The 25,959-nt window shown below is 41.2% G+C and overlaps 2 protein-coding genes and 1 long non-coding RNA gene across 7 annotated transcripts in view; 1 reads left to right on the top strand and 2 right to left on the bottom strand.

Moving 5' to 3' along the window:
- ilf3b (interleukin enhancer binding factor 3b) overlaps positions 1-1,609 on the bottom strand; it is a 74,964-nt gene extending 73,355 nt beyond the window's left edge. For all 3 annotated transcript variants that reach the window (XM_059992221.1, XM_059992220.1, XM_059992222.1), the window contains exon 1: positions 1,476-1,609. The gene's annotated coding sequence lies outside the window, so the exon portion shown is untranslated. The remainder of the gene's footprint in view (positions 1-1,475) is intronic.
- LOC132406486 (uncharacterized) lies at positions 850-8,005 on the top strand. 2 transcript variants are annotated; one of them, XR_009516176.1, is made up of 4 exons: positions 850-1,150; positions 3,791-4,171; positions 5,879-6,035; positions 7,728-8,005. It is a non-coding gene; the product is annotated as an uncharacterized LOC132406486 (long non-coding RNA). The 2 variants fall into 2 exon arrangements; XR_009516177.1 differs by lacking the exon at positions 850-1,150 and adding an exon at positions 1,681-1,809.
- LOC132406485 (choline transporter-like protein 2) overlaps positions 7,885-25,959 on the bottom strand; it is a 128,212-nt gene continuing 110,137 nt past the window's right edge. For both annotated transcript variants that reach the window (XM_059992224.1, XM_059992223.1), the window contains exons 17-22: positions 21,667-21,770; positions 19,901-19,974; positions 19,681-19,751; positions 18,976-19,064; positions 11,935-12,019; positions 7,885-9,618 (exon numbers count right to left, since the gene is read on the bottom strand). In XM_059992224.1, coding sequence (XP_059848207.1) covers positions 9,527-9,618; positions 11,935-12,019; positions 18,976-19,064; positions 19,681-19,751; positions 19,901-19,974; positions 21,667-21,770 — 515 coding nt within the window. In that variant the 3' untranslated portion in view covers positions 7,885-9,526. The remainder of the gene's footprint in view (positions 9,619-11,934; positions 12,020-18,975; positions 19,065-19,680; positions 19,752-19,900; positions 19,975-21,666; positions 21,771-25,959) is intronic.

The raw sequence follows: 25,959 nt of genomic DNA on the forward strand, positions 1-25,959 counted from the left end.
GCAATGTCTTGTGCTCCCACAGTTGGTAGGAAATTCCAGAATTCAGACACCACCAGTAAATGCACAGCATGATGTGGGAATTTGTCAACAATGCTGTTCCCAGGCATCCATTGTCTTCTCTTTGATTTAAGACACAAAAGCCACAACAAGCTTTCCTTGCATCAGTAGTGGGGGAAATTAAAGGCACACTAAATCACCACAAACTGTCAAGTTCTGCAGTTAGAAAAGAGTTTAAAGAGACCATAGTTCCTCAGAATTATAACAAGAAGTTGATGTAACATCTATATGAAAAAGTAACAAAACAGGATTAAAATATGTGGTGACAGAGTATGCTCCAAATCCCAAAGAATAGACTTTAATGCAATCTGTTTACTGATGCACTAAAGGATATTTTGCTAGATTAAAACAGGCATGAAAAATGTACAAAAATAGCAGGACATACTGACAGCAGTGGATAATTGGTTCAGGGAGGCAAAGTTCAAAATCTTAAAACAATTCTCTTATATAATGGTTATACCAATACCACATTCAACTCACAATTAACTGATGTGGCGACCCTAAGGGTTGTAGAATGAAGTTGGAACCAGAGGGGTAATAAATTTGAGGGGTGAAATTACAGCTGCCTTCATCTTTCAAGTTTAGGAGACAGAGTGGGCAAAAAACACGGGGAGGTCAGGAGATGCAACAGAACATGAAGCTGAAAATTGTGATCTGGCCCTCAGTCTTCTTCCCCTATCATCTGGTGACAGAGCCTGCAAAGGAAACTGCCTAGACATCTGTTTGAGAATAATTTGGAAGATTTTAGGGGCAAACACAGCGGCGGTCCAGGGAGCAAACACATTCCTGTAACGTTAACAATTTAAAAACTTCTAATACATGTAATGGATTGAATGTGAAACTGACTTGAAGTCACAAACTTAAAAGACAGCGAGCAGAACGTGGGAGAGGAAAACAGATATATGAAAAAAACTTTAATGCAGTTTAAGGACAATAGATACAAGAGGTGATAAAGACATACAAAATCAAAACGGGATTAACATTCGGACGGCAGCTCACCCAGGGACACACGGAGGCGGGGCCGAGCCCACGCCGGTCGCCCCACACCCCCGCCGCCATTTTGACTGCGGCCACTTGTCGCCTCATGTCGCGGGTAAGAGAATGAGAGAGAAATGAAGTTTCAGGCCGCGCCGACTCGTGGGTGGCCCCGCATCAGTATGCATAGCGCGCCTTCCTGGCAGAGCACCCCATCTCCACTTCTCCCCCCACCCCCTCTATCCCTTCTCCCTCGAACTGGTGGCCTGACCGGGCCTAGGCCACCAGTGACGCACTTCAGACACGGGTAGAGGGAGAGTACCCAGTAAGTACGACCACACTGGGCGATGCTTGGGGAGTCCAGACCGATGCGTTGGGCCCACCGTGTCAGGAATGGCATTCGCCCAGGCCGTCGGTTACCTTGAGCCGACTTAGTCACTCACCCTCTCTCGATCCTCGCCGCACACGCTCCGGAGAGGACAAAAAAAAGCCTCACGTGACTGCGTGCCGCCAACTGGTCTTTTATGGATGCAACGGCGCATGCGTCCAAAGGCGCCTCTGCGCATCGACGTTCCTGGTTTCCTTCAAACCGACCAATCACGCGAAGGAACGTCCTCCCCCGTGCGTTTGACGTCACCACTAGGAACGGTTTGTGGAGCGAAGCGCTTGAACAATGGGATGGTTGTAGCAACCGCTGGTCAGCACATCAATGCCTCATTCCGGGTTGATGGACAGTAAAACAGGATCTGAAGAGGAATTATTAGCTGGTGAATTGATGTCAGTCGATGACTAGAGATAGGAATGCTTGCACACAAAGGGTTGATGAAATGTCACTTATAAGAACATACAAAATAGCAAGAGCGGACTATTTGATTCCACGAGGTCATGGCATTTCTTATATTTCAACACCATTTTCCAGTTCAAACACCGCTTCGTTTATTATCTATCTTTTAAAACAGAGAATTTTAAAACGTACCATCTGCTGTTTGAATAAATTCATCATATGCCAGGCAATAACCTAGCCCGTATGTTATATAGTTAAGTCTGAGTTCTCCGGGGAGCAGTGCTGTGTCCTCGTTTGTGATAACATATATAAATGCTTAGGACAAAAACGTAGTTGACCTCTTTAGTAAGTTCGCAGATGGAATAAAAACTTAGTGTTGCTGATAGTGAGAATGATTGTCAAAGGATAAATAGGATAATGATGAGTTGGAGATACAGGCAGAGAATGACAAGGAATTTAACATGAAAAAATTTATGTTGCACTTGAGGTCAAAAGTAAAGAGGAAATGTATCGAGTTAATAGCAGGACACTCATGACATTTTTAAATACCGTTCTTCCTACTTTCCCGAATCTATATTCTATGGATAGTTTGGAAAATATTTTAGATTTAAATCCTTTTCAGAAAGATGCAATAGCAACTATCTACAATATAATTATGAAAATTCATTTAGATATATCTAATAAAATTAAAAATGATTGGGAACAGGAACTTAAGCTTACTTTACCTATTGAAAAATGGGAAAAAGTTCTTCAATTAGTTAATTCATCCTCCATATGTGCTAAACATTCGTTGATACAGTTTAAAGTAGTGCACAGAGCCCATATGTCTAAGGATAAATTAGCTCGCTATTATTCTCATGTGTGTGATAGATGTCATTCTGAGACAGCCTCTTGAACCCATATGTTTTGGTCATGTTATTCTTTGAAAGAATATTGGGAAGATATCTTTGATATTATTTCAACTGTATCAACAAATATTCTGGTTGTCTCATTATAGGTAGGATATGGAAGCTTTAGAGAGAGTACAGAGGAGTTTTAACATGTCTGGATTACAGAGCATGTCTTGTGAGGAAAAGTTAAGCAAGCTTGGGGTTTTCTCTTAGGAGTGAAGAAGGATGAAAGGTAACATGATAGAGGTGTATAGGAGACAGATAGAGTGGACAGCCAGAGCCTTTTCCCAGAAAAAAAATGGCTTTTTCTAAAAAAATATACAAACAAGAGAGCATAATTTTAAGGTGATTGTAGGAAAGTACAGAGGGATGGCAGAGATAGTGTTTTGTTAAACAGAGAGTGGTGGGTGTATGGAACATGCTACCAAGGGCGGTGATATGGGCAGATAGACACATGGATGATAGAAAATGGAGTGCTATGCAGGAGGGAAGCATTAAATTGATCTTGGAGAAGGTTAAAAGGTTGGCACAACATTGTGGGCCACAGAATTATACTGTTGTAGTGTTCTAAATATCATGAACATCAACAATCATATTTAGGGGCTGGCCCTGTATAAGAGCTGTGTTAATGGTGAAACAAAATTGGCAAAGGATCCATCTGAAGACTCTAGTGTGTAAGGTCATCTTGGTGAGAGCAAGGTTAAAGATTCAACTTTGCTGCTGAGCGATGGTAGAATAACTAAAGGAGAATATGCATAAGCTGCACATGAGCAACCATCTGGATGAGATGCTAAATATAAATCTGCCAAAGAAGAGAGAGCATGCCTTGGGATGCAATGGAGGGAAAGGGTGTGGTGGTTCAGGCACAAAACAGAACACTGCTATCTCATCATCATCATCATGGCTTGGCTTTGCGAATGAAGATTTAGGAAAGGGGCTGCCCACGTCTGCTGCAGGCTCGCTGGTGGCTGACGAGACCAATACGGGACAGGCAGACCCAGCCACAGCGGGTGCAAGGGAAAATCTGTTCTGGGTTTGGTGCTGCTGTGTCACGGTTCTTCCTCCTTCTCCTTTTGTCCTCAAGGCCAGCCCTGCGTGCGTTCTCGAAGGAGGAGACAGACTGGTGAATGGTGTGTCGCCAGACCTCGCGACCGGAGGCTGGAGTAGACCACTGGCGATGGTCAATGTGACAGGCGCCAAGGGATTTCTTCAGAGTCCTTGTACCTCTTCTTCAGTGCCCCCCGTCACAGTGGCCAATGGAGAGTTTGCCATACAGCACAATCCTGGGCAGGCGATGCCCCTCCATCCTGGAGATGTGCCCTGCCCAGCGCATGGTTTCAATGCTGGTGATCTCCACCTGTTTGAGAACTTCAATGTTGGTGACAAAGTCACTCCAGTGGATGCTAAGGATGGTGTGGAAGCAGCACTGGTGAAAACGCTCCAGGATTCGTAGGGATGATGACAGGTGACACATGACTCGGAGCTGTACAGGAGGGTGGTCAGTACAACGGCTCTGTACACGCTGATCTTTGTGCCTTTCTTCAGATGCTTGATTGTTCCAGACTCTTTTGTACAGCCTGCCGAACGCGCTGTTGCCTTTGCCAGTCTGTTGTCAATCTCTTTGTTGATCTTGGCATCTGACGAGATGGTGCACCCCAGGTAGCTGAACTGCTATCTAAGGATGCACTAACTGGCCAGTTTGATCGAACTCATTCCAGAGTCAGAAGCTGCATGGATCAAATCACTCAACGAATTTAAGCAGGGTCTTAGCAAACTCCACAATATTGCTGTATTGTTTACTCATGTCAAACTAGACTTAAATTTCATGACATCCTTTAAAGAGTTATAGCCAACATTTACTCTAGAACCACACAAAAGACTATTTGGACATTTATCTCAGTCTTTTTCAGATATTGCTATCTGCTAATAGGTCACCCTATTTAATCATAACCAATGTAAAATAGAAAGTCCTGAATATAGAAAACCACTTTTACCAATTCAAATTATCACTTTCCTTAAACTGAAATCATGATGGTAATTTAACTCTAGTAATTGTTCATGTCCTTTTTATTGCCAGCAGTGGCTTTTTATGGTGAATACTGTAAGTTACACCTGTACAGGTTTCCCCCGGGGCTGACTTGTGTACAGCTTGTACTTACCATGCTCCTTTCTGGTCGCTAATGAGAACAGTGAAAGCTTTGAGCTTCTCCTAAAGGTCGGAGTTAATAAGATCTGAGCTAAGAAACTGAAAGTCAAGTTACACATACAAGGTGATTGAATATGAAATTAAACAAGAATTGGGTCTGAGGTGGACACTATAATACATCAGTTTAGGTTAATACAATCCCTTCTTGTGCTGTGAAAATGAATTGTTGTTACTTTCTGCACTGGGGGCATGGATTAATATTAATAAACCCCAGACCATTAGCTAACGGGGTTAAAGCTAATCAGTACAGGTATGTGCTACATAATACCTTGCCAGTTTGTGCAAATAGCTTTGTAGAACACATTAACTCCCTTTTTTTGACCCGCTGAGTTGCTCCAGTATTTGACTGACAGATTTATTAAGCTGCAAGAAAAATTCAACAAAAATGGACTTTCATCAAATGCTTTCCATCTTTGTGAAGTACCAATCCTTGCCATCTTAGCTCTAGAACTGTTTCTGAAAGGAGCTTAATAGCATAGCCCTTTTTTTAAAGGCTCAGTGATCAGAAACCAGATTTCTGCAGCCCAGTTTATGAAATCTTCAGTGGCTAAAGAGGCTGTACCATTCAGGATTTTGTTTAGAAAAAGAAACAATCCCGGACTTGCCCCATCCTTTGCCTACTGCCTTCAAGCAGGGAGACTGAGCCCTGATTCTGCACTATAATCCTGTTGGGACAGGAGTTATGGGGTGTCCTGGTTCTTAGCAATGCACAAATCTCACCATCTGCAGTCAAACGTCTCAACATGCAAACAGCTTAAATCTGCTGCTTAGCAAACATCTCTTTGCAAGCAGTCTCTCACTGCATCCAACTGAAACTGAGAAATTTCAGGCACCTATCCAGTTGAATGTTAACATTACAATTTATTGGATCCACACCAACTCCATGCAGATAAATTTTTAAAAGTGGGAGCTACAATAGCTGCAATCTAATAAATGACAGAATTGTGTTTTCAATGCTTTTCATAGCAAGGATCAATCTGTGGGAGCAAACGAGAGAACCTGCAGATGCTGGAAATCCAAGCAACACACACACAAAATGCTGGAGGAACTCAACAGGTCTGGCAGCATCTATGGAAAAAAGTACAGTCAATGTTTTGGGCCAGACATTTCAGCAGGACTGGAGGTAAAAAAAAAATGACCAGAGTTAAAATGTGGGGGGAGGGAAGCGCGAAACTCAAACTGATAGGTGAAAGCAGGAGAGGAATGGGTGAAGTAAAGACATGGAAAGTTGATTGGTGAAAGAGATACAGGGCTGGAAAAAGGGGAATCTAAAAGAAGAAGACAGAAGGCCATGGAAGAAAGAAAAGGGGGATGGGAGGAGAACCAGAGGGAGGCCATGGGCAGGCAAGGAGATAAGGTGAAAGAGGGTAAAGGGGATGGGGAAAGGTTAATGGGGGGGTGGGGGGGAAGGCCTCTACTGGAAGTCTGAGACATCGATAGACATATCAGAATGGGAATGGGAAGTGGAATTAAAATGGGTGGCTACTGGGAGATCCCACTTTTTCTGGCGCATAGATGTTCAGTGAAGCTCTCTCCCAATCTTTGTCAGGTCTCACCGATGTACAGGAGGCCACACCGGGAGCACCAGACACAGTATATGACTCTAACAGACTCACAGGTGAAGTGTCACCTCACCTGGAAAGGCTGTTTGGAGCCCTGAATGGTAGTGAGGGAGGAGGCGTAGGGGCAGGCGAAGCTTACAAGTGCCAGGATGGAGATCAGCGAGGAGAGACGAATGGACAAGGGAGTCACAAAGGGAGCGACCCCTGCAGAAAGCAGTTAAGTGGGGGTGGGGGTGGAGAGGGAAAGATGTGCTTGGTGGTGGGATCCCGTTGAAGATGGCGGAGGTTGCAGAGACAACCTGCTGGGCTGGTAGTTGAGGACAAGAGGAACCCTATCCCTGGTAGGGTGGCAGGAGGATAGGGTGAGAGCAGACATGCATGAAATGGAAGAGATGCAGTTGAGGGCAGCATTAATGGTGGAGGAAGGGAAGCCTCTTTCTTTGAAGGAGAACACCTGCTTTCTACTGGAATGAAAACTCTTATCCTGAGAGCAGAGGCAGCGGAGAAGGTGGAATTGAAAGAAGGGATGGCATTCTTACAAGTAACAGGGTGGGAAGAGGTATAGTCCAGATAGCTGTGAGAGTCCGTGGGTTTATAATAAACATTAATAGATAAGCTGTCTCCAGAGACAGAGACAAAGAGTTTGAGAAAGGGGAGGGAGGTGTTAGAAATGGACTAAGTAAATCTGTGAAAGTTAGAGGCAAAGTGAAGTCAATGAGTTCCACATGGGTCCAGGAAGCAGCACCAATGCAGTTGTCTGATGCTCCCAGTGTGGTCTCCTGTATATCGGTGAGACCTGATGTAGGTTGGGAGACTGCTTCACTGAACACCTACTGAATCTCCCAGTGGCCATCCATTTTAATTCCACTTCCCATTCCAATATATTTATCCATGGCCTCCTCTACTGTTACACTCAGGTTTGAGGAACAACACCTTGTATTCTGTCCGGGTAGACACCAACCTGATGGCATGAACATTGATTCCTCGAACTTCCAGTAATGGCCTCACCATTCCCTTTTCCCTCTCTCACCTTGTTTCCTTGGTTGCCTATTGCCTCCCTCTGGTGCTCCTCCCCCTTTTTCTCTTCCATGGCCTTCTGTCAGATTCCCCTTTCTCCAGCCCTGTATCTCTTTCACTAATCAACTTCCCAGCTCTTTACTTCACTCCTCCCACTCCTAGTTTCACCTATTATCCTGTGGTTCTCCCTCCCTCTCCCCACCTTTTAACACTACTTATCTTTTTTTTCTCTGCAGTAATGCTGAAGGGTCTCGGCCCGAAACGTTGGCTGTACTCTTTTCCATAGATGCTGCCTGGCCTACTGAGTTCCTCCAGGAAAATCTGTGGGAGCAGTTTGCTAGAGGCTAGCCATAAATTGCTGCAATGGATACCATGAATACAAAACAGCCTTAATTTACAAAAGGAAGAATACCATTTTATTTTTCAGTTGATAATGTGGACATGCAAATGGTGATTAGCTGTAGTTCACACATTTTATATGTACAGACAAATAAATGTAGCTATATTCTCTGCAGTCTCATTTATACAGAAAAAATTATATAGGTCATTTCTTAAAATAACATTTTGAAATTTTAAATACAAAATAGAAGCTGCTTCTGTACAAGGTCAAAGCTTTTCTAATTGAGAGAGGCTTCCAGGAACTTAACAAGACCATCAAAGCGTATTAATCATTTAAAAAATCAATGCCTTTAATCTCAACCTCAACATACAAAAACAGGATTTTGTTGCCCAGCTTAGACTTCATGTGATATACATCTGTACTCTTTATTAATGAACCCATGTAGAAGAATGGTTAACATATTCTTTAGAGAAATGTTTCTAGGGTAGCAGTTGTGAATAAAGGAGAAGATGAAAATATCCCCAAGATGCCAGGAAACTTGAAGGTTTCCTGAACAGCACCACCTAAATACTTTTAAAAATTAGTTCACAAGGTGTCAATGTTGTTGCGAAGTCTAATGTTTAATATACATTTGCTAACTGCTCTTGGCACAATGGTGGTAGGTTACCTTAATGAACAATCAAAGTCTGTATGCCAATGGTACTGGCACAGTCCATTGCAATTTCATACAACTGAGTTTTTTTTGTGGCTATTTTGGAGTAAACAACATTAGAATATTTGGAGGCACAGTTACCAGTCTATCCTTAAGAGAGCAAATGAATCAACTGGGTCCTTTCAATAATATAGTCATTATAATTATGATGCTAAACTCTGGCTTATTTCATTAATTAAAATTCCTAGCAACCATCAAGGAATCTGAATTAAAGTTTCTGAACCAACGGTTAAGGCTTCTAAATGAGCAATAATATAACTGTTTTGTTTCAATGATCTGGAAGATTAACATTTAATTTACTGTTATCACTCAAGTGACTAGGGCTTTACTTACACTAACATCAGGGGTAAAGTCAGAATACATCAGATGCCTATCTTAGAAATGTTTTTACAGTTTAATAAAGATTGGTAAGAGGATGCTCAGCACCCTAGAACATGCCCCATAATTAACAGCATTTGGGTAGATGTTAGGAAAGGCAAGGAAGAGAACAGGAAACAAAAATAATTATATGTAGACTTACAGGTACTTGACAATGCTTACATGCTAAGCATAGCAATAAAGCCTGGCCACAATAGTCAAAATTTAAAAGTCAATTGTGGAGTTTATTAAAACCATTCCAATCTGGCATGCAAAATCTCATTCGTTAGTAATACCTCTGAATTTATTCTCTGTAAAATAATTACAGCAGGAGATGTTAAGTGTGGGTCTGCCTGGCACAATCCTAGATAGATCATCTTTTTACAAATGCATGTAAAAAATACAAGAAGATAACAACATGTTTTGGCACAGCTCAGTACCCACTGTACTGCAGACAAAGAACTCACAGAGAAGAACCTCTGCAAGAGTCATATCCTAGAGCTTGGATATACACTGATTTCAGGCATCTAGCTCCACGTTCAGATAATGATTAGGATGATGTAAAGAAGCTCCATGTTGTTTGAGTAGAGGTTATGTCCCAAATTGCAAGCTGCACTCAACAGTCTTCATTCATTTTTCTTCCTCAGGACCTTCAGAAGACTTTTGGACATGAAATAAGGTCTCTCAGTTGAACCATCATTCCTTTCCAGGTCTTCCACTGCATGAATAGCAATATCATATTTATAAACAAGAATCTCAAACCCTAGTAGGGTTAGTATCCAGAAACTCAATGTGCTATCAACCCCAGGCCTCACTCTAAAATCCTGACTCACCACATTGCAGCCTTTCAAACTAGTGTGTTGCACTCAAACCTATTAACAGCTAAAAGATTAAATGGATCAAATTATTTTATTTCCAGAATATGTGTAATGTTGTATTAAAGTGCAAAATTATATCGGTAATTGATTATATTAATTATTTCATGTGTTGACAATAATAGTAAGAACGTATAGTGAAATATTTTTTAAAGATTTACAAGAATCTTTGGAAAATGAAAATTAGGTGTGCTTTTTTAATAAAAAACACACATATCAATTCCCAAAAACTCTCTCAACTGAGCCTCCAATCCCTCACTCCACTTAAATACTTCTCATACTCATATAAATCAATCACCTTATTCTCCAGCTCTGGAAATTTTTCTACCAGTTACAATTAAATGCTCTGCAACAGTTTGAATACTGACAAACGCTCTTCAATTCACACTGTTAGGTAATATTACTAACATAGGGAATTCTGCAGAGACAAAGCAAGTGTTGGCAGTTGAGTTACTGGATCTTCTCTGGAGGGAATTACTAATGGATTCATTAGAGGTTTAGTAAAAGTGACTGTGCCTCATTCAGAAGCTTGCCATCACTCTTCTTGCAATTCTGACGTGTGAGAAGGGTACAGTTCCTTTTTGTACAAAATGTCACGTAGCTCTGGTGATGTGTAGTATGGTCTCTCTGGAGAGCCGTCATTCCGTTCCAAATCTTCACCTGGTTTCCCAACAACGACACAGCAGTAGAGGAAAAGCAGAAGAATCCAAGTATATCACAGGTGATGAATGGAGGACAAGGTGACAGCAAGAGGAAAGAAGGGGGAGAGTAAAAGAGAAAGAGGCAGATAATAATCAGAGCCAGCAAAAGAACATATTGCAGCACACATATATAGACAGAGCTCAGGATGGTGATTAGCAATGCAAGATCAGAAAAAACAGGTAGCTAGAATTACTGTAAAAAAGACCATGGCTATCTATACTTGAGAGTGAATTCCCTTCATCAGATAACAAATTGGGGCTTGGTTCAGTTTGTTCGTTCGCACGCACACGCACGCATGCACACACACAAATATAAACAAAGCCCCAATTTATTTGACAGGATATTCTCTGAGAATGTTGGCAGAAGCTCCAGCCTTTCACATTCAAACAACTCAGGACCTAGTTCCCTCTGGATCTGAGGATGTACAAAGAGTACAGGAACAAAACAAGGCTGTCTATGACTGACTTGACACTGTCAACCCATAATTGACAAGGCAGCAACCGTATGTTTCAACATGAGTTGGGAATGTATCCAGAGGCAGATCCCATTCAGGTTAAAGGGCCTAACTCTGTCCAGATTTCTCCTGAGTGAAAGGGGGTGGGTTCGTGCGTAATCCACACAACAAAGGCTCCACTGTAATTGTGAAAATACAACAGAAAACTGGATTGGAAGATAGATAAAACTAAAAGAGGGAAATAAGTAAAAGATCCTGTTAGGGAGAGCTAATGGGGATGAGCTAAATGCAAATAATTAGATACAGAAAATGTCTGAAGTCATAAACATCAGCTAAATTGGCAAGAAATTTGACCAGCATGGACTATGAACAAATTTGGTCCTTAGCAAAGTACAGCTCAACTGAATCCAGTCTTTCAACAAATCTTAAATGAAACCATGATTACAATGACAACTGATGCGGATTTTAAACTGGTCCTCTGAGACAAAGATAAATTCAGTACTCTCATCTTTCTCCCCGGTTTTCCTAAAAGTAGCAACCTTCACTGGAGTACAGTGCAGTGAATGGAGTATGGTCTGAGTCACGGTCATTTTAGGAACATTGGAGCAGAAGGAGACTATTTATCCCTTGGTGTGGCTCAATCTTGTCTGCAGTATGGCCAAGGTAACAATTGTCAATCAAAATGGACCCGTATTTAATTGATATTCACAAAGGAGCTAATTCTTGGTTCATGCTGAAACCAGTTGAGGCTCCTATAGAGCACCAAGCTGAGATTCATTAGTTCAGCAGCAACTAGGGGCTGGACTTTGAAGCTGCAGATGACAAAAAAAATTCATCATTCAGAAATAACAAGAATAAACTCAGATTTTAAAGATATAGAACATATTTTTCTGCTTAGATGCTTAAGATAAATAATCAAAGCTTTCACTAAATCATTAACAAAGCATCAGATCTGAATTTCAGCCCCCGCTGAGAAACACAGAAGCACATGTATGATACTCACAGAAACAGAGGAACAGTGTGTCCACACACATAGCATAGACACTGAAGAACCCATGTGCAACAAGGTATGAGCCAATAATCAGAGTCTGTAACACAGAATAATAGGAATATTACTGGCACAGTCAGCTTTCCTCCACTTTCCAGATGATTCATTATCATTCAATACTATTACACCCAGCATCAAAACACATGGCATAACAATATTATCACATACAGTGTCTATAAAATGTATTCACCCTCTCCTTGGAAGTTTTATTGTTTTATAACATTGAATAACAGTGGATTTAATTTGGCTTTTTTTGGCACTGATCAACAGAAAAACACCGCCTTGTGTCAAAGTGAAAACAGATCTCTACAATGGAATCTAAATTAAGTACAAATATAAAACATAATTGATTGCATAAGTATTTACCCCCTTTAATATGACACACCAAATCAGCACCAGTGCAGCCAATTGGTTTTAGAAGCCACACAATTAGTTAACTAGAGATCTAGTGTACAGTCAGATGTTTCAATTGATTGTAGTAAATACACACCTATAATTTGAATTTGATAATAAATTTGAATGCATTGTTAGGGATGGAAAGAGAGGAGGAGATGGAGAGTATCTTAAATGTATCTATTTTAATGCTAGGAGCATTGTAAGAAAGGTGGATGAGCTTAAAGCGTGGATTGATACCTGGAATTATGATGTTGTAGCTATTAGTGAAACATGGTTGCAGGAAGGGTGTGATTGGCAACTAAATATTCCTGGATTTAGTTGCTTCAGGTGTGATAGAGTAGGAGGGGCCAGAGGAGGAGGTGTTGCATTGCTTGTCCGAGAAAATCTTATGGCGGTGCTTTGGAAGGATAGATTAGAGAGCTCCTCTAGGGAGGCCATTTGGGTGGAATTGAAGAATGGGAAAGGTGCAGTAACACTGATAGGAGTGTATTATAGGCCACCTAATGGGGTGCGTGAGTTGGAAGAGCAAATGTGTAAGGAGATAGCAGATATTTGTAGTAAACACAAGGTGGTGATTGTGGGAGATTTTAATTTTCCACACGTAGACTGGGAAGCTCATTCTGTAAAAGGGCTGGATGGTTTAGAGTTTGTGAAATGTGTGCAGGATAGTTTTTTGCAACAATACATAGAAGTACCGACTAGAGATGGGGCAGTGTTGGATCTCCTGTTAGGGAATGCGATAGGTCAGCTGACAGATGTATGTGTTGGGGAGCACTTCGGGTCCAGTGATCACAATAGCATTAGCTTCAATATAATTATGGAGAAGGACAGGACTGGACCTAGAGTTGAGATTTTTGATTGGAGAAAGGCTAACTTTGAGGGGATGCGAAGGGATTTAGAGAGAGAGTGGATTGGTCAAGTTGTTTTATGGGAAGGATGTAATAGAGAAATGGAGGTCATTTAAGGGTGAAATTATGAGGGTACAGAATCTTAATGTTTCTGTTAGGGTGAAAGGAAAGGTTAAAGGTTTGAGAGCACCATGGTTTTCAAGGGATATTAGAAATTTGGTTCAGAAAAAGAGGGATGTCTACAATAGATATAGGCAGCATGGAGTAAAGGAATTGCTCGAGGAATATAAAGAATGTAAAAGGAATCTTAAGAAAGAGATTAGAAAAGCTAAAAGAAGATACGAGGTTGGTTTGGCAAATAAGGTGAAAGTAAATCCAAAAGGTTTCTACAGTTATATTAAAAGCAAGAGGATAGTGAGGGATAAAATTGGCCCCTTAGAGAATCAGAGTGGTCAGCTATGTGTGGAACCGAAGGAGATGGGAGAGATTTTGAATGATTTCTTCTCTTCGGTATTCACTAAAGAGAAGGATATTGAATTGTCTAAGGTGTGGGAAACAAGTAAGGAAGTTATGGAACCTATGACAAATAAAGAGGTGGAGGTACTGGCGCTTTTAAGAAATTTAAAAGTGGATAAATCTCCGGGTCCTGACAGGATATTCCCCAGGACCTTGAGGGAAGTTTGTGTAGAAATAGCAGGAGCTCTGACGGAGATCTTTAATATGTCATTAGAAACGGGGATTGTGCCGGAGGATTGGCGTATTGCTCATGTGGTTCCATTGTTTAAAAAGGGTTCTAGAAGGAAGCCTAGCAATTATAGACCTGTCAGTTTGACATCAGTGGTGGGTAAATTAATGGAAAGTATTCTTAGGGATAGTATTTATAATTATCTGGATAGACGGGATCTGATTAGAAGTAGCCAGCATGGATTTGTGCGTGGAAGGTCATGTTTGACAAACCTTATTGAATTTTTTGAAGAAGTTACGAGGAATGTTGACGAGGGTAAGGCAGTGGATGTAGTCTATATGGACTTCAGCAAAGCCTTTGACAAAGTTCCACATGAAAGGTTAGTTAAGAAGGTTCAATCGTTAGGTATTAATGCTGGAGTAATAAAATGGATTCAACAGTGGCTAGATGGGAGATGCCAGAGAGTAGTGGTGGATAATTGTTTATCGGGATGGAGGCCGGTGACTAGCGGGGTGCCTCAGGGATCTGTTTTGGGCCCAATGTTGTTTGTAATATACATAAATTATCTGGATGATGGGGTGGTAAATTGGATTAGTAAGTATGCCGATGATACTAAGGTAGGAGGTGTTGTGGATAATGAGGTGGATTTTCAAAGCTTGCAGGGAGATTTATGCCGGTTAGAAGAATGGGCTGAACGTTGGCAGATGGAGTTTAATGCTGAGAAGTGTGAGGTTCTAAATTTTGGCAGGAATAATCCAAATAGAACATACAGAGTAAATGGTAGGGCATTGAGGAATGCAGAGGAACAGAGAGATCTAGGAATAACTGTGCATAGTTCCCTGAAAGTGGAGTCTCATGTAGATAGGGTGGTGAAGAGGGCTTTTGGAACACTTGCCTTTATAAATCAAAGCACTGAGTACAGAAGTTGGGATGTAATGCTAAAGTTGTACAAGGCATTGGTAAGGCCAAATTTGGAATATTGTGTGCAGTTCTGGTCACCGAATTATAGGAAAGATATCAATAAATTAGAGAGAGTGCAGAGACGATTTACTAGGATGTTACCTGGGTTTCAGCAATTAAGTTACAGAGAAAGGTTGAACAAGTTAGGTCTCTATTCATTGGAGCATAGAAGGTTGAGGGGGGATTTGATCGAGGTATTTAAAATTTTGAGAGGGATAGATAGAGTTGACGTGAACAGGCTGTTTCCATTGAGAGTAGGGGAGATTCAAACTAGAGGACATGATTTGAGAGTTAGGGGGCAGAAGTTTAAGGGAAACACGAGGGGGTATTTCTTTACTCAAAGAGTGATAGCTGTGTGGAATGAGCTTCCTGTAGAAGTAGTTGTGTCATTTGTGTCATTTAAGGTAAAATTGGATAGGTATATGGAATGAGCTTCCTGCAGAAGTAGTTGTGTCAGTTGTGTCATTTAAGGTAAAATTGGATAGGTATATGGACAGGAAAGGAGTGGAGGGTTATGGGCTGGGTGCGGGTAGGTGGGACTAGGTGAGATTAAGGGTTCGGCACGGACTAGGAGGGCCAAGATGGCCTGTTTCCGTGCTGTGATTGTTATATGGTTATATGGTTATATCTGGAAGGTCCAACTACTGGTGAGTCAGTATCCTGGCAAAAACTGCACCATAAAGTCAAAAGAACACTTCAAGCAACTCTGCGAAAAGGTTATTGAAAAGCACAAGTCAGGAAGAGATGGATACAAGAAAATTTCCAAGTCACTAAATATCCCTTGGAGTACAATTAAGTTAATCATCAAGAAATGAAAAGATTATGGGACAACTGTAAATCTGCCTATCCTCAAAAACTAAGTGACCATGCAAGAAGACTAGTGAGGGAGGCCACCAAGAGACCTATGACAACTCTGGAGATTTACAAGTTACAGTGGCTGAGATGGGAGAGACTGTGCATACAACTGTCGTCCAGGTGCTTTACCAGTCGCAGCTTTATGGGAGAGTGGCAAAGAGAAAGGAACTCCTGAAAAAAAAAACTCACATGAAAAAACTCAGGGGGGGTGACCTGACAGAGGACAACTATGGCAATCGGGTCTTTGGCACTAAGCCTGGTTCCATGGTGCAGAAAGGAGAGAAGAAGATGAGGAATACGGTAGTCATAGGGGATTCCATAGTGAAGAGAACAGACAGGAGGTTCTGTCAGCCTGATAGAGATACCTGCATGGTGTGGTACCTCCCAGGTGCCGGGGTACGGATGTCTCAAATCAGGTACGGAGTATTCTGAAGGGAGCGGGTGCACAGCCAGGTTTTGGTACACGCTGGTATCAATGACATTGGTAGAAAAAGGGAGAAGGTCCTGAAGAGAGAATTTAGGGAGTTGGGTAGGAAGCTGAAAGACAGGACCTCCAGGGTAGTAATCTCAGGATTGCTATCTGTGCCACAATGCTAACAGGTGCAAGAATAGCATGATCAGGAATATTAATGTGTGGCTGAGAGACTGGTGTAGCCTTCAGGTTCCTGGATCAATGGGGCCTCTTCTGGGAGAGGTATGACCTGTAGAAAAGGGATGGGTTACAGCTGAACCCAAAGGGGTCCAATATCCTAGCAGGAAAGGTTTACTAGAGCTGTTAGGGAGGATTTAAACTAATTTGGCAGTGGGATGGAAAACAGAGTGATAGGGCTGAGGAAAGGGAAAAACAGAAATAAATCAAAGATAGCGTGCAACAGAGATGATAGGAAGGACAGGCAGGAGATGAGGCATAATCACAGCCAGTGAGATGATTTACAACATAAAGCACCAAATACAGGACTGAAAAAGTTATATTTGAATGCACGCAGCACAAGAAATAAAATGGACGATCTTAAAATTCAGCTGCAGATTGGCAAGTATGATGTTGTGGCCATCTCTGAAACTTGGCTAAAGGATGGCTGCCTTGGGGTGTTGAACGTCCAAGGATACATGGTGTATTGGAAAGATAGGTTAGTAGGCAGAGGGGGTGGTATGGGTCTGTGTACAAGAAGTAATATTAAATCATTAGAAAGGGATGACATAGGATCGGAAAGTATAGTGTCTCTATGGGTTGAATTAAGAAATGGCAAGGGTAAAAGGACCCTACTGGCAGTTGTGTACAGGCCTCCAAACAGCAGCCTAGATGTGGATTACAATTTTCTAGTTTGTAATCCACATCTAGGCTGCTGTTTGGAGAAAATTGTGTCAGAAGGGCAATGTCATGATAATCATTGGGGATTTTAACATGAAAGTGGATTGAGAAAACCAGGTCAGTACTGGACCTCAATGGAGAGAATTTGTAAGGGATGGCTTTTTAGAACAGCTTGTGTTGATCCCACTAGGGAATTGGCTGTGCTGGATTGGGTGCTGTGCAATGATCCAAAGGTGATAAGAAAGCTTAAGATTAAGGAACCCTTAGGGACCAGTGATCACAATATGATCAAGTTCATTTTGAAATTTGAGAAGGAGCGACTAAATTCCAATGTGTTGGTATTTCAGTGGAATAAAGGAAATTACAATGGCATGAGGGGGAGCTGGCCAAAGTTGACTGGAAAGGGACATTTGCAGGAAGGACAGCAGAGCAGCAATGGCAGGAGTTTCTGTGAAAAACGAGGGAAGTGCAAGACAGATATATTCGAAATAAGAAATTTTCGAATGGAAGAAGTCAGAGCCAAAGTAAAAGCAAAGTAGAGGGTGTATGAGGAAGCCAAAGCTAGTTTCTTGCTGGAAAACAAATCTTCTCCCAAGTCGCACAACAAATTTAATGTCCTGGAGTGGCCAAGTCAAAGTCCAGTTTTCAATCCAATTGAGAATTTGTGGCTGGTCTTAAAAAGAGCTGTTCACCAATAATCCCTGTGCTTGAGCAGTTTTGCAAAGAAAAGGGAAAAATTGCAGTGCCCAGATGTGCAAAACTGATCCACTCAGGCCATGACAGTAATTGCAGCCAAAGGTGCATCGACTAAATACAGACTTAAGGCAGGTAATTATGCAATCAGTTATTTTGTGTTTAATAATTATAATAAATTTAGACCAATTTGTAGAAATTCGTTTTCTCTTTGGCATGAAAGAGTCTTTTCTGTTGATCAGTGTCAAAAATGCTAAATTAAAATCCACTGTGATTCAATGTTGTAAAACAATAAAACATGAAAACTTCGGGGGGGGGGGGTGAATATTTTTCATAGGTACTGTATATTTGTTATTTTCCACACTGCTGTAATTAATAGCTATCACACCATACTGTGACGGTCACACATTTCACAATTATTAGCATCCCTCAAAATATTCTCCTTTTCTGTTCTGAAATTAAGGCTCTCTCAAAGTTCAAAGTAAATTTAATGTCAAAGTACATAATGTCACTATGTATGACCCTGAAATTTGTTTTCTTGTGGGCATACTCAGAAAATCCAAGAACACTCAAAATGATGGATAAACAATCAATGTGCAAAAGACAACAAACTGTGTAAATACAAAAAAAAACAATAAATATTGAAAATGTAAGATGTAGAGTTGTAGGAGGCTATGGGAACAGTTCAGTAATAGAGCGAGTGAAGTTATGCCCTCTGGTTCAAAAGCCCATTGGTTGAGGGGTAATAACTGTTCCTGAACCTGGTGGTGTAGGTCCTGAGGATTTTTTAACTTCTTCCTGATGGTAGCAGCGAGAAGAGAGCATGGCCAGGGAGGCGGGGGTGCTCTGGGCTGGTATCATTAGAAGCCTCAGTAAGTAGTTAAGGTAGCTGTGGCACTGCATGTATTGGCACATTGTTGAGACTCAACCCTACATCTCATCTGCCATGAATGCTTTCATTCCCTCCCTCCTTACACATACACACACGCCCGCACAAGCTTTCCAGCAGGGCATCACCAGACTGCAATTAGCAGCAGAAATCTAGGGCACGTACCCCTCTCCAATCCAATGTGCTGAACACAAATGTAAATGTAGCTGAGATCAGTTAATTAGCACAGTGAAGGTGAAAGGTGTAGCATCTTTCTAGTTTGTACACCTTGGTTATTCATTGCGTATTGGTGGAAGACTAACATAGATGTGCTGAGAGGTTTGAGTGTGGGCTATGTAGTTAACACATGCAACTCTCTCACCAGCAGTGGAAGCCAGTAATAATTCAGAGCTGGCGTCTTGTCCTCCAATATCGTTATCCGATTAGTGAAGAAGAAAAATCCAAGGATGCCTGAGGATGAGAAAAAAATCAAATCAGTCAGTGATCAACTTCAATGCATGTGGTCATATTGGCAGGTTGAGCTCACTCTCAACAACCCTCCAAACCAGAAGCTTCCTAACCAAACACTCCTACACCATTCTCCATATCCTTACTGGCCCTTGAGCCTACCTTATGAGCTTCCACATCAGATGTCAGCAGCCTTCGACAAGGCAACTCCAAATCCAAACCTGACCCCATAGGAGATTGATCAATGGTGAGAACTCACCTGCTTCTGCCCAGGATACAGAGCTGCAGCGCCAACCACCATCTGGCTGGGACCAGCAAACTCAGAGTAGAGCTGGAACCAAGTAGCAAATCTCTACCTCAGAGTGGACATCATGCCACATCAGGTTGTGCATGGACTTCTAGCACTATCAACAGCAGACTCAGCATAGTGACCACTGGACCTTAACACAGGTTTATGCTACCAAAACACAAGGACATAGGGAATGGGAAACTTCCCAGCAAGGGGGTGGGGTAGAGGTGGGAGCCCCTCAGAGGAGAGAGTATATGCCAGGCGCAGAGAGGGAGGCAGGTTTCCACCCAAGGCATGGAAGCACAGGGTAGAAGGTTTGTGCATACTAACCTACTCCTCCGACTATGAGCAGCTTGCCAAGAAACAGAAGGAAATCTGTGACTTTGTCCAGAACAACCACCCTGAAGAAAAAATATCACCAACTGAGTAATCACAACGATACTGTTTCAGCTGTTCAAAATTCCCCTGAACACACTTGCTGCATCACTCCACACACCCCCAACCAAGTCACTTTTTCCCCACTCACTCAAATACTTGCTCACACTCTCACCGGATGATATTTCTCATGAGTAGGAAGAATGCATTCTTTGCTGAGGTGCAGAAGTTACTCCCATAAATTGAAATCTGAGGGAAGAGAAACAGTGAGAGCAATATTGGTAAAACCCTCTTTGTTGATATAAATATTCTCTTCTCTGTGTTACGTGTTCCAATTATCACCTTAAACAAGTAGCATTCTGAGCCAAAGTGAGTACCGTCAACCTAACCAATTGCAGAGCTAATTATGACAAAACTGAAGGATGTGTTCACCATTCAACAATGCACATAGCAACCCAAGCAAATAACCAGAGCCACAGAACACAGAACCATGCCCTTCAGCCCATCGTGTGCAGGCTGACCATTAAATAACCTTATATACTAAACCCATTTACCAGAAATTGATCCACAGCCTTGTATACCTTGATGATTCAAGTGCTTGTCCAGATACTTAAATTTTGCGACAATACCAGCTTCCACCAACCCTTCAGGCAGCATGTTCCAGATTCCAACAACCCTTTTGGTGACAAAAAAATCCTTCTTTGATCCCCTCCAAACTATTTAACACTGACCCCCAAGTTTTAGATAACTCTGCTATGGAGAAAAGTTTCCTACGATCTACACCCTACCTCTGCCCCTAATAATTCTGTTTGTCTTAATATTAAGTTCCCCCTCAGCCCCCTCTGCTCAATCAAAAACAAACCATTTTATCCAGCTTCTCCTCATAATTGAAGCACTTCCTCCTACCCCCACTCAAGCATCATCCTTATGAATCGCTTCAATACCCTCTGCAGTGCAATTACGTCCTTCCTTTTGTGTAGTGACCAGAACTGCACACAGTACTTCAGCTGTGGCCTAACCCAGTTTTATAAAGCTGCAACATACCATCGCTACTTTTATGCACCATGCTCCAGCTAATAAAAGATAAGCATTTTGTTTGCCATCTTCATTACCTTATTTAACTATGCTGCCACATTCAGAGATCTTTAGACTTGTACACCAAGGTTCCACTGTTCCTCAAAACTCCCTTGGACCCTATTATTCATTGTGTATGTCCTCTATTAGTCCTCCCGATGTGCAATTCTCAAAGTTAAGAGGAATAAATTCCATCTACCATTATTCTTCCATCTTATCAATGTCATTCTGTAGCCTAATTACCTTACCCTCAAACCAATACTCCTCCCCCCACACCTGGCACCACACATTAGTAACAGCATGGAGATCCAGAACACTTCACTCAGCAAAGAGTAGTATCTGTAGTGATGGTCTTCCAGATCTGTACAAACAGACCAAAGAAATAAAAGGAGGCCAGAAAAAGAAAAAAATAAGAGAAACACACAAACTAACTGAAGAAAAATGTGAGAGAGAGATCTGTGGGAGTTAAAGCAGGGAAAAGTAGCAACAGAAGCAAAGACAATAAGGAGGCAGACAAAGGGATGGGGAAAGAGAAAGGGAATAGGATGACCTGAAGAAATAGTGGCGATGGGAGGGGAAGATCATTTGAAGAAAGGATAAAAGAGTTTTCGTTGAACTTTATATCACATCTGATGACCCTGTCTTTCTCTGTCTTGCATCTAAAGGGCAGATGGTCAGTACAATGAAGGGAACAAGGTGAGGCAGTAGGAAGATGGACAGACCCAGAAGACTGACCAAGTCACCAGTATAATGAAATTGTAGACAAGGAATCTCAGAAACAACACTGTAAATGGCAAATCATCGACCACTAAGGCAGATGTTTTGAATAATTCCTGTGCAAAGAAACATGATGATTCAAGCACTCACCATTATATACGCATTCCTGTTCAAAAACTTCAGGAATTTCTCCAGACACCAGAAGCAACATTTTAAGCAGGCCAACAGAAATTTCGTAACTTTGTTTTCTGAACCTGTAAACCACAACGATAACAAATTACATCTTTCACCCAGTCCTCAAAAGAATGAACACATCAACCCAACCAACAAATCACACAGACCAACTTTAAAACGCCGCTCAGAAATAAAAGAGGGAGGGAATCCACTGGGTATCAAAGTTCCTAATATTACTGGTGGTTAAAAGTGTAGTAAGTGACACTGAGTTAGACAAATCTGTTGGAGATGTTCTGCAGCGTTAAATAGAAAGATAAATATGGGTAAGCTTGTCAAGGTAATATCTCTAGATTCTTGATAAGCTGTTACACTCGATTAAACCATTAGGATTATGATATAATAGATCAGCTTGGACTGAAGACTGGTTTCAAATCAAAGTAAAAGTAGAAGTAGGGTTAAGAGTAAAGAAAAGTTTTCTATATAGTCCATGGCTGGAATCCAGGGCCTGCAGATATGGTGGAGGGAGGTTCCATTATGGTCTTCCGGTCTTTCAAGTCTATGGGAGAGAGCTGGTATGGACACGATGGACTGAAGCCACTCTGATTCTAAGATCATCTGGTTGACTAGTGGACAACTGGAAAACTGCGGTGTCATCTACAGTATTAACATCTGCATCAATGACCACGCCAGGACAAAGAATAAATGCAGCCATGTCTGGTGACAATACAGAGACAGGTGGTAATATTACCAATGAGGAGGATACAAAGAGATGATGAGCAGATTAGTAATTGTGCAAGAAGATAGCTGAGGGAAGAAAACATGAACATACACTCACTGGCCATTTTAATAAATACCTCCTGTATCTAAAAAAGTGGCCACTGACCGTTTGTTCATGGTCTTCTGCTACTGTAGTCCATCCGCTTCAAAGCTCAATGTGGTGTGCATTCAGAGATGCTCTTCTGCACACCACTATCATAACATGTGGTTATTTGAGTTATTGTTGTCTTCCTGTCAGCTTGAACCAGTCTGACCATTCTCCTCTGATCTCTCACTAACAAGGCAATTTTGCCCACAGAACTGCCACTCGCTGGATATTTCTTGTTTTCCACACCATTCTCTATAAAGTCGAGAAACTGTTGTGCATGAAAATCCTAGGAGATCAGCAGTTTCTGAGATACTCAAGCCACCCCATTTGGTACCAACAATCATTGCAAAGCCTCTTAGATCACATTTCCTCCCCATTCTGATGTTTAGTTTGAACAACTCAACTTCTTGACCATATCCGTATGTTTTTATGCATTGAATTGCTGCAGAAGATTGGCTGATTAATTATTTGCATTAACGAGCAGGTGTACAGATTAAGTGGCCTCTGAGTGTATAAAGCAAGAGAAGCAGAACTCAATCATAAGTGGTTATCAGCACTACCAAACAAGCAGACTGCCATAACTTGAACTGCAGGGGGAGCACCAGGTCCGACCTCTGGCCAGCACCCAAGGGAGTTCCTGAGACAATTTTTGATTAACCTGTATTTCTGATAAAACAACACCAGTCAAGCTTACAAAAACATATAATGAAGCTCTTTCTGTATGTTTTAAAGATTGACTATCAAATGTTGGCACAGAGTAATTTCAACAATTCTTATGAAGTAGTTAATGATGTTTAATAATTAGATCCTGTAACCAGCAAGCTAAATATTATCATTAACTTTATGTAACACATTTAGGAAGCAAGAGGAAGTCCTGCTGAGACTATAAACAAACTTGATCTGATCACACCTAGGAGTTGTCATGTATTTTTGGGTCTTCACATGAAAGAAACAATATGTTTGCTTGAGAGATGATACGATAAAGTTCCAAAACATTGACTCAGAGGATCATGGGAGATTCTGAATGGATCACAAATGCAAATGTCAATAGGTTGTTTCCTTGGATTCAACTGCTGATGATCCACATAACTATCAATAAAACTGCTGCTATGGGTGGAGATCTGATGGATTTAAAGATAGAGAAGTAGAAGGTAACATTAACAATGAGAAATTGTCTAAGCTAGGGGTGGCCAAGATGGCATGTGGTGCCGTCCTTCAATTATTTAAACCACACCTATAATTAAAAAGAATACATAATGATTATCTCTACGTACGAATGAGCCAGCAAATAATTTTTTTTACAACCAGAGAGTAGTGCAATGTTTTCATAAGAAACATCTTATGCTGGCTTGGCACCAGCTAGACGGTTATGAGAACATGTAATGTTGGATGATACATTTTGAAATCCTCACTATCCTGGTATACAAATCAGTACTTGGATAATAAATGGTTACAATAACAAAACAATTTATAAGTGATGTTATTTTTCACTTTTTTTAAAAAAAACATGTATTAATAACTTTTGAAAAGATTTGCTAAAATGCTTCATTGCTTTAATCTGTCTCATACATTTTCTAAAACCAACGAATACATGTAAGTAAGCAATAGGACTCATGCTTTTTATTTGGAAAGTTCCATGATTATTGTTACTAACTGATTAATCAATAACAATTTCAGTTCAAAATACTCATAGCATCTGATTTTTTAAAAAAGATCATCACCAATTTGGCCATACACTTCTAAAAAACGTTCACCTCCCCGGTCTAAGCTGTAAAGACGCAGGGAAGAGGAAACATTTCTTTCCCCAATGTATTGTGCATCTTTGAAATTATTTACCCACAAAAAGTGCCGATGCTCAATCAACAAACATATTCAAAACTGATACCCACAGATCTTTATACTCCAATAGAATCAATGGGAATAGTGACTGCAACTTTCACAGAATCAGCTATGATTTTAGTTAATAGCAAAGTTGGTTAGTGATTTGAGAGGAACTATACACCTGCTGTAATTAAAAGCATCAACTCTGCATTAGCTTTCAATGATAAAAGTCAATTTTATTTTACCACTGAAGTACATCATCATGGCCACAAACGCACCAATTTGGATATAAAATCTTTCAGTGATTCTCTATCTTGTTAAGATGCATAATTTTTGTTAGTACATCACACAGAAGTAATAAACTTATATGACACGAGTTAAGTACAAAGTAATGCTCCCACTTCTATCAAACACATCACATTTGACATGAAGAGCAACATCAGCTCTATGCTATCCCATTGTAAAGGCAGTACTCTCTAGTGCAACAATGGATCATTTCCATTCTCTACACTACAGCCACTCATATCAAGCAGAGGAAAATGTTTGCCCACACTCTGAGAACACGAAAAAATGTGGCAGCAAGGTACAGTTATGAAACATAGGCATGGCAGCTTCTAACCTCCTGTGCATTTCTGTTAAGTGAACTGTTACAATTAAGAACGTTTATCGTGTCCAGTGCAGCTGAATAGATCTGCTTGCCTCGTAGTCACCTGGAATCAATGGATACGTGCATAGGCACATAATTTGTAGGTCAAGCATTAATTGATAGATGGACAAGCCGACAAAATTGACCAATCATGTGATGTCACATGACAGAGTGATAAACAGTCACCCAATGGATAGGACATCTCTGCACCTGTAAATTTTTAGACAAAACCAGCTTGATAATATTCCAAACACGAGGAAATCTGCAGATGCTGGAAATTCAAACAACAACACACACAAAATGCTGGTGGAACACAGCAGGCTAGGCAGCATCTATAAGGAGAAGCACTGTTGACGTTTCGGGCCAAGTCAAGTCAGGACGAAGGGTCTCGGCCCGAAACGTCTACAGTGCTTCTCCTTATAGATGCTGCCTAGACTGCTGTGTTCCACCAGCATTTTGTGTGTGTTGTTGATAATATTCCACTGGTTTCTGGTCCATTTTGATCAGCACAATCCAAAAGCCCCCAAGACTAAGTGATAGTCTGGATTCAGTGCTTTCAACTGGGGATTTTGCTTCAATAGGTTGCGGGGCTAACCTGTCTTGTTCGCCAGCTTGTTCTGGAATGAGGGAGTCACTTGGTAATTTCAATTGATTTCATGTTCAAGAAGAACCCCGTCACAATCAAGCAGCTGTAACTGCTCCCTCATACAAGTCTTCCGTGTGTAATGAAGTGTTGTAAGTGCCTTGAAAGAGTCATAGCCAAACACTTCTACCTATGTCTTTTCACTGCATAGTAATAGTACATCCAGTGTCGAGTTCAAAGGGAGTTATCTATAAAACCAGATCGGAGGCAGAGGTCAGCAAACTTTTGCCAACTAGAGCAGGCGGAGTCTCAGCGTCGACAGTCAGTAGGCTCCTGGTAAAATTCACCACAATG

This window comes from Hypanus sabinus, chromosome 16, assembly GCF_030144855.1.
Source record: "Hypanus sabinus isolate sHypSab1 chromosome 16, sHypSab1.hap1, whole genome shotgun sequence".
Classification (NCBI taxonomy): domain Eukaryota; kingdom Metazoa; phylum Chordata; class Chondrichthyes; order Myliobatiformes; family Dasyatidae; genus Hypanus; species Hypanus sabinus.